The sequence below is a fragment of the Chanodichthys erythropterus genome, chromosome 22 (assembly GCF_024489055.1).
Source record: "Chanodichthys erythropterus isolate Z2021 chromosome 22, ASM2448905v1, whole genome shotgun sequence".
In the NCBI taxonomy this organism is placed as follows: domain Eukaryota; kingdom Metazoa; phylum Chordata; class Actinopteri; order Cypriniformes; family Xenocyprididae; genus Chanodichthys; species Chanodichthys erythropterus.
Genome location: NC_090242.1, coordinates 7161019 through 7181247, shown reverse-complemented (window position 1 = coordinate 7181247; position 20229 = coordinate 7161019). Strand labels below are relative to the sequence as shown.

Below are 20229 nucleotides of genomic sequence, written 5' to 3'. Positions count from 1 at the left end.
TCCATGAGAAATCTGTCATTTATTTTAAACACCCTCATGTTGTGTCAAACCTGTATGACTTTCTTTCTTTTGAGGAACACAAAATAACCTATTGACAGAATGGTGATGTCCCAAACAGTTTAGGATCCCATCCTCATTCTGAACAGCTTTTGCTTCTGCCACTGTCCATTGAATCGATCGTTAAAGATTTTTCCAAAAACAAAATTTGGCGAACTAGTCCTAGGTTTTTGGCTCAACTTCCATAACTGTGGCACAATTCTCGGGAATCTCTACGTCAATAGTTATCAAAAAAAGTTTGAACTTTGGCCTTTGGTTTTAGGAACACAGGTTTTTGGGTAGCTAATCACAGGTTAACCAGTGATACATATTTTATACATTTTAAAAATGTCATTATGTGTTTATTGTTTGTTATTGCAAGTTAACTTGATTTAGTCTGTACGCTCATCTTCTGGATTTGATTTTACAGCTTGTACGTACTAGTTTCATCAGACTCTGATCTTGTTGTTGATGAACTGATAAACACTCTCACAAGAGAACAGACCCTGAGATCATTGAGGTAATGTCTCAAAATACATTTTATACATTTAAAGTATTTTATGTACACATGAGTTATCATCCTTCAGTGTGCTTTTGTTTTATGTTCAGTTCATGAATCTTTTTTCTATCCTTTGATTTGCAGCATTGATGTCTACTTCATATTTAGAAAATTTGATAATTATTCTCTTCATTTGACAAACAATGAAGAAATCAGGTGAAGAAAAAATTAATTGAAAGTTATTCAAAACAATGACTTGTTGGTTTTTAGACAACATTGATGCCAATTCTGATTTATTTATTTTTTATTATAGTATCTGCATAGAAACTTCAGCATCTTTCGATTCGCTCACTCTCACCTTTCAATGCCCAGAGCCAATCAACATTGAGTGGGCCAAACTTATACAGATAATTCACCAAGGAGATTCAGATGCATTAATGTCAGTTCTTGATTCTTTCTCTGAACTGAAAAAGATAAACATGAAACTACACTGTCTTAGTAAGATGTGGACTCACTGTATCCTCCAAATCACCCAGAACTGCTCCAGTTTAACAGAACTCAAGTAAGAAAAACATGTGAAATCATCTTCTGTCTTGTTCCTATATGAATTTGTCTGTTAGGAACTGTGTAGCACATATTTAAACTGATAATCCATCCATGAGAAATCTGTCCTTTATTTTAAACACCCTCATGTTGTGTCAAACCTGTATGACTTACTTTCTTTTGAGGAACACAAAATAACCTATTTACAGAATGGTGATGTCCCAAACAGTTTAGGATCCCATCCTCATTCTGAACAACTTTTGCCTCTGCCAACTGTCCATTGAATCGTTCGTTAAAGATTATTTCTATTTTTTTTTTTTTGTTGTTGTTAACATCTGTTTATTGAATTTTCTTCTGTGAACAGTACTATAAAACAATAAGCAACTGTGCAAATTAAGAAACCCAACCCAACCCACCCCCTGGTAGACTCAAGGGAAGAGAAGAAAAATAATAAATAAATACATAAAGTAAAATAAAATAATATTTACAAAGATTTTAGAAAATATTACACAACATTAAAAGACAAATGCCATAAATTAAGTTTTCACATTAGATCCATGTATACGAGAAGTTGAGAATTACATCGAGATAATGTCCAACAAATATACCGCCCAGATTCGTCTGTCCATTGTGTGAGGAGGATTCCAACGGTTGACTAGCAACTTTTTTGCTGCAGTGAGAGCAGCTAACAGTAAACATCTTTGATGGACGGACAAGGTGACGTCCCAGAAGTCATTCATGAAAAATTAAGATCCTTAGCCCAAACAGTTGTAATAGATAAAGGTTTGTATGAATGCTCAAGAAGAAAAAGATAGATGGTTGAAGCAGAAGAGGGAAATTCCTCAGAGGGAAGGATTAGTTTGCGCAAAGGGTGAATAGGTAGTTGAGAGTTCCAGGGCGCCCCATATGCCCGTAGGGCCGATCTAATGCATAAATACATAAAAAAGGAAGTGCCTGGCAGATTATATTGAGTTTTGAGATTCTGGAAGGATTGTAAACCATTATCATCATAGATATCTACCAGAGTGTTTACTTTATGATGAGTCCATTGCGGACAATGGAATGCCTGAGTATTGCCTGACAAAAGATTATTGTTGTGGAAAATTGGCGAATGCTTATGCCATATTGTAACTAGTTGTAAACGTCTTTCAACATCCCTCCATGTGGAGAGGAGATGGGTTACAATTTGACCAAACCTAGATTTTACACTGCCTAAGTGGAACCCCCGAAAAAACAAGATGCTTCAATTTATATGGATAAACAATAGATTCCTCAATTGCTCTCCAAGATACAGAAGCATCAGGGTCAAACCAAACTGATAAAGGGCGGAGGGAAAAGGCTTGAGCATACAGTCTAAAATTATGGAAAGAAAGACCTCCATTTAATCTACTTCATTGTAAGGTAGTCAGTTTAATACAAGGGTGTTTACCATCCCATATATACCATGAAACACATGCATCAAGTTTGTTCCAGTAGCCAACTGGTGGAGCGAGAGGAATCATGGAAGAAAAGTAAAATTAAAAATGAATTCTCCCACGTATTACTGATATACAAGCCTAAAGGGAAGTAGGGAGACGAGACCAATTTTCCAAATCTGAGGATATTTTGGCTAGAATAATATTACAGTTTTTTGAAATAATTTTTTGCAGGGAAGGAAAAACATTATCCCCAAGTACTTAAAGTTTTGAACCAATGGAATAGATACATAAAGGGAAATGGGATCAAATTTAGAATTGAGGGGAAGTAGACATGACTTACTCCAATTAATTTTAAACCCAGAGAGAGATCCAAAATGGTCAAATAAGTTCAGTACTTGAGGAATAGAATGTGATGGCTTCTTCAAAAACAATAAGATATCATCAGCGAATAAAGAAATATGATGATGAGTATTCCTTATAATTATGGGAGAAATAGTTTCAGATCGTCGGACCGCTTGAGCCAAGGGTTCCAAGGATAAGGCAAATAACAGAGGAGAAAGTGGGCAACCCTGACGATTACCTCAATGTATAAAGAATGGGTTAGAGCAAACAGAACCTGTCAGAACAGTGGCTGCTGGATTGACGTACAAAACTTTTATTATGTTTATGAAACTCGATCCTAGACCCAGATGCTGTAGAACCACCCATAAACAGTTCCATTCTAGCTGGTCGAAAGCTTTCGTTGCATCTAGAGATAATACTGCACAAGGGGAGGACAAACTATTAGTTGAATTAATAATATGATATAACCTGCGTAAGTTATCCGAAGCTGAGCGAGATTTAATGAACCCTGTTGGGTCATGATGAACTAACCTGTTCATAAATTTCTCTAGACGACAAGATAATACCTTAGCATATTAACATCAGTCTCTATCAAAGAAAGTGGCCAGTAAATAGAACAGGAAGTCGGATCTTTATCTTTTTTTAACAAGAGAGAAATAACAGCTGTATTAATAGATGGGTGAAATGAGCCTTAAGTAACTGAAAAATTTAACATCTAACATGAAGGGGCCTAAATCCAACCAAAGATTAGTATACAATTCGACTGGAATACCATCTAAACTTGGGGATATCCCCTTGTTCATAGAACAGATTGCTGACTCCAGCTCCTAAAGGTTGGACAGAAAAGATGCAAAAGAGCCAGGGTCACCAACAGCAGAAGAATTATAGAGATTAGAGTAAAAAGAATTAAAAGAAATATTGATGTCTTTTGGGTCTGTCATAATGAGCCCGGATTGGGATATCACTGCTGAAATATTAGCAAACTTTTCACTGTTGCGTATTCTTCGAGCTAAAAGGTGGCTTGGTCTACTTCCTTGAAAATAGTAATTCTGCCTGCATTTTTGTATCAGGAATTCTGCCCTGGATCTCAGTAATGAATTTAGTTCGGACCTAACCGCCATAATTTTGCTATTGTCTGAGTGTATTGTCTGAGAAACAACGTTGATTGTCTCTAGTCAGATTCTGGAGCTGTAATTCCAGTTCAACTATCTTTTTATGCCGTTTTTTCTGAAGGAAAGAGGCGTACGAAATTGGGTTATTCCTTATAAATCCTTTAACTGCATTCCGAAGTGGTCGCGGATCATCCACAGAGCCTTGGTTAATTTCAATAAACTCAGCGAATTTATTTCTGAATTGACTGCAAAAGTTTTCATCCTGTAACAATTTAGGGTTTAATCGCCATCTAGTCACACGAGATGGCCGAGGAATCAAAGATAATCTGCACAAATTTCCATCATGATCCGACAAAGATAAGGAACAGATATTTTTTGCTACTCATAAATCCTATTAGCGAATTGACTATATTATCATTTCTACCTCTTTATCTTCAGTGAGGCGAATGCACTACCAATGATGTTAAACTCCTCATTCTCTAGCAGGCGTCAGTCTGGCCACTGTTACACACGTAGTGAGAGTGGATGTCTGTTTATCACAGCCGACACGAAACAAAATGCTTCACGAAAAATAAAGCGCAGTTGATGAAAGAACGACAAGGAAGAACAAAAGATGAACATACAGTACACAGGAATAATTACAAACAAGAGTTTCTTGTTTGTAATTGTGTACAATTTTGCTTAAAAATGTGATAGGACATCACATTTGGCCTCTACTCTATGGCAGTTCATTGACTTTTCAACTGACCATTAAATCATGCAGGAAAAGAAAGACACTTTTATGTTGATAGTGGGCTTCCCTGGAGTTGTTGGAGCCATTGGTGAACTCATGACGACATATTGCTCTAACTGTAAATGAGGAGACATATATCATTAGAAAAAGATTCCACACCATCAATCTAATATCACTAATTTGTGATAATTTTGCACAATGCAAAGCTATTGCTTTTAAATCAATTTAAATATTAAAAGATTTGTGTGTTATTTGTGTTATTGCTTTTTATAATAACATTAAATGATTGGTGTTGTGCTGCTGTGACTTCACCCTTGCAGACTCGCTATTGGCTGATTCAGAGGTTAAGGGCGGCCATTTTGAGTTGACATCATTGTAGTCCTTAGTTCACAACACTTAAGTCAGCACTTAAGAATCCGTCTTACACTTAACTAAAAGTTGCTTTTAGCTTCTTTATAAAAGTCTCCTACTCTTAGAAAAGTCCTACTCTTTACTAAGAATTTTTTGACACTTAAGTCAAAACTTAAGACTATTCTTAAAGGTGATGATATACGGGGCAACTTTTTGAGCAATGTTGCTGGGCAATGTTGCCGTCAACGGGCAACCTGATGAGACAAGGGCGTAGATTTGGTTTCAACATTGGGGGGGTTGAACGTTGGTATGCTGTCTGTTTTTTTTTATTTTTTTTTTTTATAATAATCTGTTTTGTGTGTAACGTTTATTGGATAATTTATTTTCTATCTATCTATCTTTCTATCTATCTATCTATCTATCTGTCTATCTATCTGTCTATCTATCTATCTATCTATCTATCTATCATAACTTTATGAAATTTATGTATAATCATTCATCAAATTCTAACATAACTGTAATTTTAAAAAGAAAGAAATTATGTTAAATATTAACACAGCCAGTAGGTGGCAGCGATTCGTTTTTTTTTTTTTGAGTCAGTCACTTAAATCGTTCATTCAGCCAATTCGTTCAAAAGTCAGATTAATTTAGGAAGAAAACAAACACCGATGTGAATACTTTTGTCATTGATAAATACAGACACTATTAAAACATGAACTAACAAAACAGACGGCTGTTTTGGTAACTGGTTGCAGTTACACTGTTAGGTATGGCTGAATTGCAATGGACTAGCTAGCTAAAATATATGTGGAGTGTACCTAGCTATTACAATATTCTCATACCTCCTTCTCAGTACATGCTTTATTCTTTTTAACGTCTCTCTTTGACCAGCAGTTTAATATAGTCGGCTGGGAAGCGGTTCTCTTCATTTTTGAGCTACCCGTACTCTCTCATTCAAACAGTAGAGCGCCATTCGCGTTGTTTTGGTGAAAGTGCGACACGCATTGGTTGGACGTTACCAATCGGTTCAATGGAGGGGGAGGTATTTTTTTCTCTAATTTATTATGACGAACTCATATTTCAATAGAAACGAAATTATTGCTTCAAAATAAATTAATTCTACATATTTTTCATCTGATCTATGGTGATTTTTATGTTGAAATATTGGGGGGGTTGTAACTGAAGCATTTGAATATTGGGGGGGTTACCTCCCCCCCATCCCCCCCAAAAACTACGCCCCTGTGATGAGACACAGGGCAACTAATTAAGGCAACAGACAGTTGGCAGCAACTAATCATAGAGGAGCAAATCTATTGCCAACTCAATAAATACTTTATTATAAACACTTGTTAGGCACTTTATTTTAACTTTTCACATATTTTCTTCTTTTTTATTAAAAATAAATGCCTTTCCGATCTGATTGTGACAGGAAAAGGGAGAAGAGCGAGTTCGGCAAAAGGCAGATTCGAACCCGCGTCGATCGCATCAAAAGCTATTCAAATGTCAAACGTCCTACAGCCTACGCTACAACAGACGTTAAAAATTCCGTCTTTTTAGTATTTAACTGAAATCATTCAATAGCTTTATTACAGCATACACACATTACTTTCGGACAGTTGTTGGTATTTTAAGCAATATATGAGGTAAATTCCCTGTTTTGTGTTGACGCATGACAACTTACTAGCGTAAAAAGATAAAAGTTCACACTCCTTTTCTCCGCTTCACTGCCGCTGAGGGGCCGCCATCTTGTTTGAATTTTTTCTGAAATCTCCGAACCGGCCACGTGATCGGCTGCTAACATTCTGATTGGAGGATCTCAAAAAATTGCCCACGATCGATCTAACGTATCCAGATATATATATTTGTTGCTCAGTCTCAGTGGGAAAGTGCCCAAGCAACGTTGCTCGGCAACATTGCTCAAAAAGTTGCCCCGTGTATCATCACCTTAAGAGCATTTCTAAGTTTTATACATACGGGCCCAGATCTATCTAGGATATGCGACATTACAGAATTCGTGTCTACACCCAATACAATTTCAAAATCTGAAAATTTAAAGAGATAAGTAGACAAAACAGAGAAAAAAGTAGGGTCAGGAGTACAAAGGGCATAAACTGAAATAAATACACTATTCCTATTCTCCACTATTGTTTTTATGTGTTATTCTACCGTCTGTATCACAACCTTTATCTAAAATAGTAATATTTAAAGTCCTCCGCACCAATATTAGGACACCCTTATTTTTAGCATATGAATGAGAATTTAGCAGAAGATGAATGAGATACCACTTCATAAAACTTTATTATTACACCTGTGTACATCCTCCTCTTTCAGTTGGGATTCTTGAACTAACACTATATCAATCTTTCTTCTTCGCAAAAAATCCAGAAAACCTGTACGTTTGTGTGGGCCATTTAGGCCATTAATATTACAACTTAGAATATTAAGGTCAGTCATAGATATCAAACAGAATTACTGCATAATAAGACAAAATACAAATTTGAAAACAAAACCAGTTGAGTCTACCATCAAACCACCCAAAGGTTCACCTTGAATGAGAATGACCTTCAGCGTTGCAGGATAGAGAAGAAAATTTTGGATGCCTGCCTCTCTCATTTCCTTCCTAACTGGCGCGAATGCACTTCTTCTTTTTGCGGTGGCCGGAGAAAAATCTGAAAAGGAAGACAGCGTTGCTACGTCGGATGTTTTCACCGGGGCGTGAAGTCTGGCGGCCCACAAAATGAGCACCCTGTCTGTGTACCGCAACAGTTTAAAGATGAAAACCCATGGTTTAGCGTGATCTGAGGAGAGCCTTGTGTACATGCGATACGCTCGTTCCACTTCAATCTCTTTGCCCGCCAGAGATGGGAGCCACGTCGGTAGCGATCTTTTCAAAAAGATCTTTTCATAGGGTCGTCCTTTTCGGACCCTTCAGGCAATCCAACCAGACGCAGATTACTGCACCTATTGTGATCCTGTAAGTCTACGACCTGTTGCTCGACTGAACAACTGACGTGAGAAGCGAATTCGTTCCGCATCACCGTCAACTCAGTTCTTAGAATGTCCTCAGAGTGCGCAACAGTGTTCGCCATCTTATCCACCATATCACCCGTGGTCGGTGGCTTGGGTTTCTTCTTAATCGGAGAAGCCTATGGAGAAATCTCCTGTTTCCGATTGTAAGCCATCAGGAATAGTATTATTAATGAAGTAAATTTAAAATGAAAAAAAAAATCAGCAAAAAGAGGCCAAACATACGGAGCTCTACTCAAGTGCGACTAGGTTCATGAGCACGTCACGTGACTCCCCCCTTAAAGATTATTTCAAAAACAAAATTTGGTGAACTAGTCCTAGGTTTTTGGCTCAACTTCCATAACTGTGGCACAATTCTCGGGACTCTCTAGGTCAATAGTTTGAACTTTGGTTTTAGGAACACAGGTTTTTGGGTAGCTAATTAGTGGTTAACCAGTGATACATATTTTATACATTTTAAAAATGTCATTACGTTTTTATTGTTTGTTATTGCAAGTTAACTTGATTTAGTCTGTACACTCATCTTCTGGATTTGATTTTACAGGTTGAATGTAGAAGTTTCAACAGGCTCTGATCTTGTTGTTGATGAACTGATAAACGCTCTCACAAGAGAACAGACCCTGAGATCATTGAGGTAATGTCTCAAAATACATTTTATACATTTAAAGTATTTTATGTACACATGAGTTATCATCCTTCAGTGTGATTTTGTTTTATGTTCAGTTCATGAATCTTTTTTCTATCCTTTGATTTGCAGCATTGATGTCTACTTCACATTTAGAAAATTTGATAAATATTCTCTTCATTTGTCAAACAATGAAGAAATCAGGTGAAGAAAAAGTGAATTGAAAGTTATTCAAAACAATGACTTGTTGGTTTATAGACAACATTGATGCCAATTCTGATTTATTTTTTTATTATAGTATCTGCATAGAAACTTCAGCATCTTTGGAGTCGCTCACTCTCACCTTTCAATGCCCAGAGCCAATCAACATTGAGTGGGCCAAACTTACTCAGATAATTCACCAAGGAAATTCAGATGCATTAATGTCAGTTTTCTGTTCTTTCTCTAAACTGAAAAAGATGGAAATGAAACTACTCTGTCTAAGTGAGATGTGGTCTCACTGTATCCTCCAAATCATCCAGAACTGCTCCAGTCTAACAGAACTCGAGTAAGAAAAACATGTGAAATCATCTTGTGTCTTGTTCCTGTATGAATTTGTCTGTTGTTAGGAACTGTGTAGCACATATTTAAACTGATGGTTCATCCAAAAATGAGAAATCTGTCATTTATTTTTCTCACCCTCATGTTATGATTTACTTTCTTCTGAGGAACACAAAATAACTGTTGATGTCCCAAACAGTTTTGGAAAATACAATGGAATTCAATGGGAATGAAACTGTTTTCTTACCAACTTTATTAGAGGTTCAAACGTGAGGCACTGAAACACTATTGTAATTGTTAAATTTTCCAAGGATCATCATTCTCCCCTAAATGTGATTGGGCTGGTAGTGCTCACACCGTCTACAGCGTCACCAAGTCTCGTCTGATCCGCCTGACTTCAAAAGTATGAAATGGCTCATAACTGCTGAACCGTTAGGCCTAGTCTCAAAGTGTCTTATATCGTTGGAATCCCTGCCTCAATTTTCAGGTGTTTTGGAATTATTTTGTGAACTAGTCCTAGTGTGTCCTGATCAGAACCAATCAAGTGCAGTGAGATTCTCTGGAGTCTGATTGTCAATAGTTATAAAAAAAAAAAAAGAGATGAAATTCTGATTCACGGTCCTTAAGGTCCGCCAAAACATTCAAAGTGTGCGGAGCCACTTTTACTAAAAAGGCTATAACTCGTGAACAGAATGAGATTTTTTCACCAAACTCAGCGCACCTATGTAAGAACTTATTTTGTGGTCATGTGAAAAAGGACATGGCGACTGGTCACTTGATGGTGCTATAACAAGAAAAAAACTTTAAAACAGCTATAACTACTTCACCATTAGTCCAATCGTCAGGTAAAACTGAGAACTTTATTGTGTGAGCACATGAGGCACATGATTCTAAAGAAGTGTGAATACTTTTAGGGAGATGAAAAGGTAATAATTAAAATAAATAATGTGATGTATTTCTTTGGCAAATCCCATGAAATGGCTGAAAAATCATGTTTTCTATGGTAAATTGGCTGTATTGGCTGTAAATTGTCTTTTCCATCTTTTATTTAAATGGTTACATCATCCTTGCTAAATAAAATATTATATCTTTTTTCACAAGTGCTTAAAGGCCTTAAACGCTTGAACCCGATAACTGCTGTGCGCAGCTTTATTTCAAATGATCTTTGTGTTCTGCAGAAGAAAGTCATACAGGTTTGGAGTGACATGGCCCTCATCCATTTAAATCATTACAGAATTGTTCAAATGAATGTGTGAAAAACAAAGTATAAAGTATAGAATTATAAGTCCCTAAAATCTAAATAATTTTATCTGTATAATGTTTATCCATGTCTAGGGTAGATGCTGACATTTTCCTGGAGGAAGGAATCCAGATCTTGCAGAGGTCACGCCCAAGACCAGGATGTAGTGTGACATTTCACGGGTTTGTATTGGTTCATATTCATACATTTTGCATCAGTAAATGTCTTATCAATGCAATTTCAAGCTTTAAAAAGGACACAAAAACACCATAAAAATGTATACTATATACTCAGTTTGAGTATAGTTCTGTGTAAATGCAGAGATAAACAGTGCTATTTCAACAGATATTTCATAATCTAGAATGACAAAAACAAACAATTCTGATAACATACCAGTTGAGAAATGCAATAAAATACAATGTTTTGTTTGTTATATTCCAATATTCCAGCGAATATTATTCAGTTATTTAATGTTATCCAGTGAATTAATCTGCATTCTTTAGCCTATTAAACATCTTATAAATCTACTAAAACTGTAGTTTAAAATGAAATATTACATTTCTGCAAAGTTGATATGACTCTTTAATTTATTTGCTCCATTTGAAAACATTAGACATTCTACATTTATTTTGCTTATTGTTCACATAAGTGTTTCTGCTAATGCTTTTTATAAATAAAATCATTTTTGAAATATGAAGATTAAAATTAACAATACAACAATGAAGCAGACTTACAGTGGGTACGGAAAGTATTCAGACCCCTTTAAATTTTCACTCTTTGTTATATTGCAGCCATTTGCTAAAATCATTTAAGTTCATTTTTTTCCTCATTAATGTACACACAGCACCCCATATTGACAGAAAAACACAGAATTGTTGACATTTTTTGCAGATTTATTAAAAAAGAAAAACTGAAATATCACATGGTCCTAAGTATTCAGACCCTTTGCTCAGTATTTAGCAGAAGCACCCTTTTGATCTAATACAGCTATGAGTCTTTTTGGGAAAGACGCAACAAGTTTTTCACACCTGGATTTGGGGATCCTCTGCCATTCCTCCTTGCAGATCCTCTCCAGTTCTGTCAGGTTGGATGGTAAACGTTGGTGGACAGCCATTTTTAGGTCTCTCCAGAGATGCTCAACTGGGTTTAAGTCAGGGCTCTGGCTGGGCCATTCAAGAACAGTCACAGAGTTGTTGTGAAGCCACTCCTTCATTATTTTAGCTGTGTGCTTGGGGTCATTGTCTTGTTGGAAGGTAAACCTTCGGCCCAGTCTGAGGTCCTGAGCACTCTGGAGAAGGTTTTCGTCCAGGATATCCCTGTACTTGGCCGCATTCATCTTTCCCTCGATTGCAACCAGTCGTCCTGTCGCTGCAGCTGAAAAACACCCCCACAGCATGATGCTGCCACCACCATGCTTCACTGTTGGGACTGTATTGGACAGGTGATGAGCAGTGCCTGGTTTTCTCCACACATACCGCTTAGAATTAAGGCCAAAAAGTTCTATCTTGGTCTCATCAGACCAGAGAATCTTATTTCTCACCATCTTGGCAAACTCCATGCGGGCTTTCATGTGTCTTGCACTGAGGAGAGGCTTTCATCGGGCCACTCTGCCATAAAGCCCCGACTGGTGGAGGGCTGCAGTGATGGTTGACTTTCCACAACTTTCTCCAATCTCCGGACTGCATCTCTGGAGCTCAGCCACAGTGATCTTTGGGTTCTTCTTTACCTCTCTCACCAAGGCTCTTCTCCCCCGATAGCTCAGTTTGGCTGGACGGCCAGCTCTAGGAAGGGTTCTGGTCATCCCAAACGTCTTCCATTTAAAGATTATGGAGGCCACTGTGCTCTTAGGAACCTTAAGTACAGCAGATATTTTTTTGTAACCTTGGCCAGATCTGTGCCTTGCCACAATTCTGTCTCTGAGCTCTTCAGGCAGTTCCTTTGAACTCATGATTCTCATTTGCTCTGACATGCACTGTGAGCTGTAAGGTCTTATATAGACAGGTGTGTGGCTTTCCTAATCAAGTCCAATCAGTATAATCAAACACAGCTGGACTCAAATGAAGGTGTAGAACCATCTCAAGGATGATCAGAAGAAATGGACAGCACCTGAGTTAAATATATGAGTGTCACAGCAAAGGGTCTGAGGGTATGCATCGACATCACTTTCCCGCCGAAAGCGTGCTCCCTCAGCTGGACTGAGTGGCAAAAGAACCTGCTGTGTGACTGGATTTAATAGAGGGAACTGTGAAAACGCGAGTAAAACTAATAAATTACACTAAAGGTTGGAATTGAATGTGTTCTTACAACTTGTCAAATAAACCTAATCCATGGATATTGACATGCAGCCAGGAGTCGTGTTTCCTGACATTTATATGTGCCTGATTTCGACGGTGGGGAGACACATAAAGCAAATTTGCCTGTTAATATTTTATATAACTACAATATAGGTAGGTTTAAATCCACTTAATCATTTATATCAATGTTATATCGTCATATTGTCCAGCCCTAAAACATATATAGTTTTATAGTGTAGTTTTTGTCAGTGTTGTATATTGAAAAACACCCAATTATGCAGAATATAAGATGGAAAATATGTGGTGTTTTGAGTTTTGCGATCATTCCAGCAAACTTTGTCCTCCCTGCCAGAAATAAATTAAATCTATTTCTATATTATTTTTGTGTTTTTGCGCACATATTGCCGTTCATATCCTATATAGACTATAGGAAAAATGTCAGTTTTCATTTGCCGAGTTGTCCAATCGTGTCTCGCCCAAAGCTTAGAACAACTTCGGATTTGAGCGAGACAGGTATGTTGTAACCCAGCTAACCAAAATACGTGACTGTTACGTAACTGCAACGTAATTTGGTGACCAAACTTTCGTCGTGGCGACGTAACTAGTTACGTTGTGGCAACCGGAAAAGTGAAATTCCCGGATACGTTGCCACAACGTAACTTTGTGACGTTGTCAGTTAGTAACTGCGACGTCGTGGCAACGTTGTGTATCAATAGTTGTGTGCTGGTAATCATTTGGTAATTTTTATATTTATTTGTTTTTCTATGGGCGGACATGCAGTAGTTTAACCTAATTTATGTCCTTATTTGCCCAAACTAATTTAAAGGCTATTCCAACAGCTGTGAATGATGAATGCAGACCTCAAAATGAATTAAATTCATTTATTGTGAAAAACACACAGAACATGATCAAAACTCTAAATAAAAATAATAAAATACACTCAAACTATAAATAAAAACATATAGCCTACAGCGAAACATAAAATAAAAGCATTCAAGACGTTTTGCACTCAGTATTATTAAAAACATATGCTATGCTAGCGTAACATTTTGCTAACATATATTTCAGACGATCAAGGAAAGATACCATATAATCACAGAGGTAAAAATATTAACAAAAGTACTTAGTAGACTGTGGGTAATGTTACTTAACCAATCTGACGCAGTTGTTGAACTTTATTGCTATAAAACTGACGAGAAACACGGAGAAACGTTGACGCTGTCCTCTCCAGCAGCTTGAATGTTTTCCCGGTTGCCATGGCAACTCTAACGGCCACCAGCACTAACGTAAACATAACAATAAAAAAAAGGTTTTGTGTCTTTCCAAAGTTAACTTTATACATTTTTATAAAAGCCATTTATTCGTTGTCACCTCGGAAAAATAAATTCTTCTCTCAGAAAAATTAACTTCACTCACTTGTCAACATACTATGGGCACGCGCGCACTCCATTTGTGGAGGCGCGCGCTGTATGTCACGTCACTATATAAAAAGCAGTCATCTATATTCTGACTTAAGGGACATTTTAGTCTTGTGTCTGACGTTTAATTACACATTTTAAATGGCAAATTCTGTTAATAATAACATATAAAGAAGGTGTAAATGATGGTGGTAATGAAATTACCAGCACATGACGTTGCTGTTACGTTGCCAGTAAGTCATGGAATGACCATTATATTACCAATAGAGTACGTATCTGCAACGTCCTTGGTTTTCTTATAACATTAGGAGAGCGTACTGACGACGTTGTGATATGGTAATTTGATGGTAATAATATTACGGGCATACAACGTTGTAGTTACGTTACTAGTAAGTCATGGAATGACCATTATATTACGAATAGAGTACGTATCTGGAACGTCCTTGGTAATCTTATAACGTTAGGAGATCGTACTGACGACGTTGTGAGATGGTAATCTGAAGGTAATGAAATTACTGGCATGCGACGTCGTAGTTACGTTGTCAGTTAGTAAGTCATTAAATTACCAAAAAGTACGAATACATTACGTAACTGTTACGTCGTGTGTTAGCTGGGAAATGATCTCTGAAGCAAAGGGTTTAAATATAAGAGATTAAGTCAATATTTTGATCAGTGTCGGTGAATGACATGTTTTAATGCTGAATTGAGTCACTTAGTGTGTTTGAATACTGTTATTTTTGTGCATATTCTGGGTTTCGTGTTAATGAGCTCTTAATGTGCTGGTTCAAGTTGCCGCCCGGACGCCATTTTGAACAGCGGGTTTCTATAGTAATATGGTTCTTAAATATAATTAAAAAGGGTGGATTACGTTCATAAGATATTGTGCAGTTAACTTAAAGTACATTGTCTCTATCTGTCTAAAATTGTGTATTTGTAGTCACGTGTGTACTTGAAATATTTGATAGCAGATGCAGTTATAGTGTTAATGGGGGCAGGGGTTCACTTTTCTATCTTCTCACACTCCTCACAGAGACCACAGAACTGAGAGTGTGTTGATGCTTAATTCCTGTCCTGTCTTTAATAAACTGCAGGTATGTCATATTGCAACAACAAAAAAAATATTACCATTATACGATCATATGTCATTGTGATGTTAGATTGAAACATACTGTAATGTATTTTCAAGGAATCAAATAATATATACACATTGAACATTTTGTTATATGCGTTTATTATATCTATTTACCTGATTTAATGTGTCTAAGATGTGTTGTATGTAATTTGTGATGCATTTTGTGAAAGGAAATGAACGAAAAGAGACATTGTAAAAAGAAAAATGTTTTATTAGGAAATGTTATGAGAACAGTTTCGGATTTGAGCGAGACAGAGACCACAGAACTGAGAGTGTGTTGATGCTTAATTCCTGTCCTGTCTTTAATAAACTGCAGACGAGGTCCCCCAAAGAGTTGGTGTCGGTGGTTCATTTGTGGTGCTGGGCGAGATCCGCTACAAATATTTAATTGATGAGTTGTCAACATAATATATAACAATACAATATATACGGTATGATTTTACCTCAAAATCCAACAATTTGACACAAAATGATAACTGCAAATCCATGTTTCTCTGCCTGGAGTCGAGCTGTTTCTGTGAATTGCAGTGATCCATTTGCTTTTTTCCCCTGTTGCTTTCTGCAGTTTTTAAATATATAGCCTACCTCAGGGTTTGTGTCAAAGCTATTTGTACAGTCAATCACAAAGCTCTTTCCCGTTTTGGATGTGTTTTGTGTGTTTTTGCGACATTCACGCTGAAAACCAATGCTGCCGCTCTCGGGGCTCGCACACCGGACGCGAAGCTCAGCGCCGTGCCACGTCTTTAAAATTCGAACGCATTGTTTTCTATGAGTGTATGCTACGCACACTGTTCTGTTTGACATTGTTAATAAAGAGTCTTCTGTGCAGTCACAACATGTCTGTCTTTTTATTTCTTGCTTTTACCTGTGCTAGGTTTCTTCTCTTTTATTTTAATTGTATAGTACTCCACACATAACTTAACACAGTGCCATCTAGTGGCTTTCTTAAGTAACAACAATCAAATATCATCACATCCCCCTTTCTTTAAAGAAAACATCAAAAAATAAACTTAATGTATTTATATAACACATTCAAACTTGCACTTATTAAACAGCTAATGAAACTTATAAACTAAAAAAAAATAATAACATTTCCTCCTATATTTAAAGCAATTTCTTACAGGTTCAATCTATCAGGTTTTTTAATATGTCTTGTAGATCTTCTAAGTGCAACTGTGTGACTGTTTGATGTTTGAGTATCTGTGTGCAAATCAGTTTTGCGGTCAGTTGTTTTGGACAGCGCAGTTGAGTCAGACACAGCATTGCTTTGATCCAAGTCTTCTACTTCTTTCTCAGTCTTTAGCAGATCACGTCTGTTACGTCTGAGGATTTGTCCATCATCTGTTTTCACCGTATAAGATCTTGGAGCTACTTCTTGCATAACTGTAGCCTTTTTGCTCCAGTTCTCATCACTCCTGATTCTGACAACGTCATCCATCACCAGTGGTCGCAGACGTTTTGCAGACCTGTCATAGTAGAACTTTTGTTTTTCTTTCAATTGCTTGAGTTTCTGCTCCATTGTGACATGCCCTTTTTGTTTTGAACAAGATGGCAGTGTGGTGCGAAGTTTCCGATTCATCAGCATCTCAGCTGGAGCCATACCACACTCCAATGGAGAGGTTCTGTAATTGAGCAAAGCAAGGTATGGATCAGACTTGCTGTCAGCAGCCTTTTTCAGAAGTTGCTTGAGAATATGAACACCTTTCTCAGCCTTGCCATTTGACTGAGCATACTCTGGACTAGAAGTGACATGTTTGAAGTCATATTGCACTGAAAACTCTTGCCATTCTTTGCTGCTGAAGCATGGGCCATTGTCACTGATGACAGTCTGTGGTATGCCATGTCTTGCAAAAATTGATTTTGCATGTGTAATTACGCACTTTGTAGACATGCTAGATAGTAAAGCCAATTCAGGATAATTTGAGTAGTAGTCGATCACCACTAGATAATTATTGCCTTTCAGATGGAAGAGATCCATTCCAACCTTCTCCCAGGGTGATGCTGGTAAGTCTGGAATTATCATTGGCTCTTTGATTTGCTTATTTCTGAATTTCTGACACGTGTCACACTGTCTCACCAGATTTTCGATGTCTTTGTTCATTCCAGGCCAGAAAACTGTATCTCTCGCTCTCCTCTTACATTTTTCTACACCGAGATGACCTTCATGAATTCTGTATAGTATGTCTTGTCTCAAGCTTTGTGGAATGACGATTCTGTTTTGTTTCAGGAGAATTCCATCCACAACACAAAGATCACCTCTGATGTCATTGTATTTTGGAGATGAACCCCTCAGCCATCCATTATCCATGTTGTCAATGACAGCTTGCAATTCAGTGTCTTTTTTGGTTTCCTCTGCTATTTGCTTTGACTTTGCATCTGACACAGGAAAAGCAGTACGTACCATGTTCACATGAATCTTAACATCTTCTTCTGTTGCACTCTCACTGCTTCTTATGGGTGCTCGTGAGAGGGTATCTGCCAGCACTAAGTATTTGCCAGGCGTATAAACCAAATCGAAATCGTACCTCTGCAATTTCATCATTAGTCTTTGAATCCTTGGTGTCATTTCATTCAGATTCTTTTTTACTATTGCAATTAGTGGACGATGATCTGTTTCAGCAGTGAAGGTGGGAAGACCATATACATAGTTATGAAATTTCTCCAGCCCAAAGACTAATCCTAAGCACTCTTTCTCGATTTGTGCATATCGACACTCAGAATCAGTCATGGATCTGCTTGCATACGCTACTGGTTTCCAGATATCATCATCAGCTTGCAATAAAACTGCACCAAGACCATTCTTGGAGGCATCTGTGGACACTTTGGTTTTCTTAGTTGGATCAAAGAACTGCAATATGGGTGCAGAGGTCAACGTTAATTTCAACTGCTGCCATTCAGCCTCATGTTCATCTGTCCACACAAAGTCTGTTGTCTTTTGTAGGAGTTCTCGTAGGCATGATGTTTTTGCCGAAAGATACGGAATGAACTTTCCTATGTAGTTCACCATTCCCATCACACGCTGTACTTCTTTTCTGTCTGTAGGACTTTTCATTTCTAGAATGGCATTGATCTTCTCGTTGTCTGGCTGTATCCCTTGACTTGACAGCTTATCTCCCAGAAACACAAGTTCTTGCACACCAAACTGACATTTGTTTTTGTTTAGTTTCAATCCACTCGATCTGATTTTCTGCAGCACTTTGGTCAGTCTGTTATTATGCTCCTGAAGTGAAGATCCCCAAATGATGATGTCATCTATGTATGCTCTGACTCCTTCAAGTCCTTCAATGATGTTCTCCATCGCTCTGTGGAATATTTCTGATGCAGAGACAATTCCAAATGGTAGTCTGAGAAACGAATATCTACCAAATGGAGTGTTGAAGGTACAGTACTTTGAGCTGTTCTTGTCCAGACGTATTTGCCAAAATCCTTGTGAGGCATCAAGCTTTGTGAAATATTTGGCACCTGTCATTTCATTCATTATTTCTTCGCGCTTTGGTATTTGATAGTGCTCACGCTTTATGTTGTCGTTCAGATCTTTTGGATCCATGCACACTCTTAAATCTCCATTCTTTTTCTTCACACACACCATGGAGTTCACCCAGTCCGTTGGCTCTTCAACTCTTTTGATTACTCCTAATGTGGTCATCCTGTCTAATTCTTTCTTTAGACGATCCTTGAGAGGTGCTGGGACCCGACGTGCAGAATGCACCACAGGTTGTGCACTTTCTTTCAGCTGGATCTTGTAAACATAAGGTAAGACACCAAATCCTTTGAAAACATCTGCAAAGCTCTGCATTATGTCATCCACAGAGTTACTTGTGCTCAACACTGAGTTGTCATGGTTAATGTGGTACACCCTTTTGACAAGATTCAAGCTCTCGCAGGCTTTGTCACCAAGCAGGGACTCCAGGTTCTCAGCAACAACAGAGAACAGTAAATGATGCACTTTGTTTTTCACTGCTACTTTTAGCTTGCATATTCCTAACGAGTCAATGCTTTGTCCATTGTAGTCCTTGAGCAGTATTGACTTTCTCTTGATTTTTGGCTTGTCTGTCATTTTTTTGATGTCTGACATGCTGATTAAGTTTGCTTTTGCACCAGTGTCAAGCTTGAGAGTGACCAGCGCTCCATTAATCTCCAGTGGTGCTATCCATTTGTCATTTTTGACAGCATCCTCTTGACTTTGTGCATCAATTGATACCTGTCCATTATATATGTTCTCAGATTCTAGCATATTTTCACAGTTTACCATGCCGACGAAAAATGTGTCGCTCAGGTCAGTTTCTTCTATCATTTTGACAGATCGCTCTTTTTGTCTCACTTTTCCTTTAGAAAAACACTGTTTTGCGAAATGAGTTCCTCTGGCTTTTCTATGGAGACTTTGTGAAAGTAAATTAAGACTAAGATTAACACAAAGAACACACCAGTAACAGTGTGAACTGTAATATGACACCAACCAGTGATTTTTATTTTTTGACTTATACAATTCCACTTGAATATTGTATATTAAATGTACAAGCTTTCAGTGCGACAGCATATGATCATAGTGTTTAGTGTGGATCTAACCTACTGCTCAGCTTTGTGTATTTATTTCTACATGATTTATTGTTTTATCTCTTGTCTCTCTCCATTTCTAAGGCACTTGTTTTGGGACTAATGGTCCAGCTTGATAACTACGAGAAAACTGCCAAAGCAGCATCTTTACCTGGAGCTGAGGATGGGAATAAAGACATCAACCAAGAATATCTAAAATCATTTAGGTGTGTTGTAATAGTAATGGTCATCTATCAATTTATTTGTATATTGCGTGTCACAATACATATTGTTTCAAAGCATCTTTACAGAGTTTTATATTGATGCTTGTGTTTAACAGTTTAGATCTGAATGATTGAAGTTTATATATGAAGAAAATATAACCT

At 37.4% G+C, this 20229-nt stretch overlaps 1 protein-coding gene across 1 annotated transcript in view; it reads left to right on the top strand.

Annotated features, from left to right (window-relative positions):
- Nucleotides 1–17309, top strand: part of LOC137012194 (NACHT, LRR and PYD domains-containing protein 1 homolog) — a 33805-nt gene extending 16496 nt beyond the window's left edge. The window contains exons 9-17 of the mRNA XM_067375333.1: nt 467–556; nt 680–751; nt 849–1097; nt 8606–8695; nt 8819–8890; nt 8985–9233; nt 10562–10648; nt 16859–16952; nt 17274–17309. Coding sequence (XP_067231434.1) covers nt 467–556; nt 680–751; nt 849–1097; nt 8606–8695; nt 8819–8890; nt 8985–9233; nt 10562–10648; nt 16859–16952; nt 17274–17309 — 1039 coding nt within the window. The remainder of the gene's footprint in view (nt 1–466; nt 557–679; nt 752–848; nt 1098–8605; nt 8696–8818; nt 8891–8984; nt 9234–10561; nt 10649–16858; nt 16953–17273) is intronic.
- The last annotated feature ends 2920 nt before the right edge of the window (nt 17310–20229 follow it).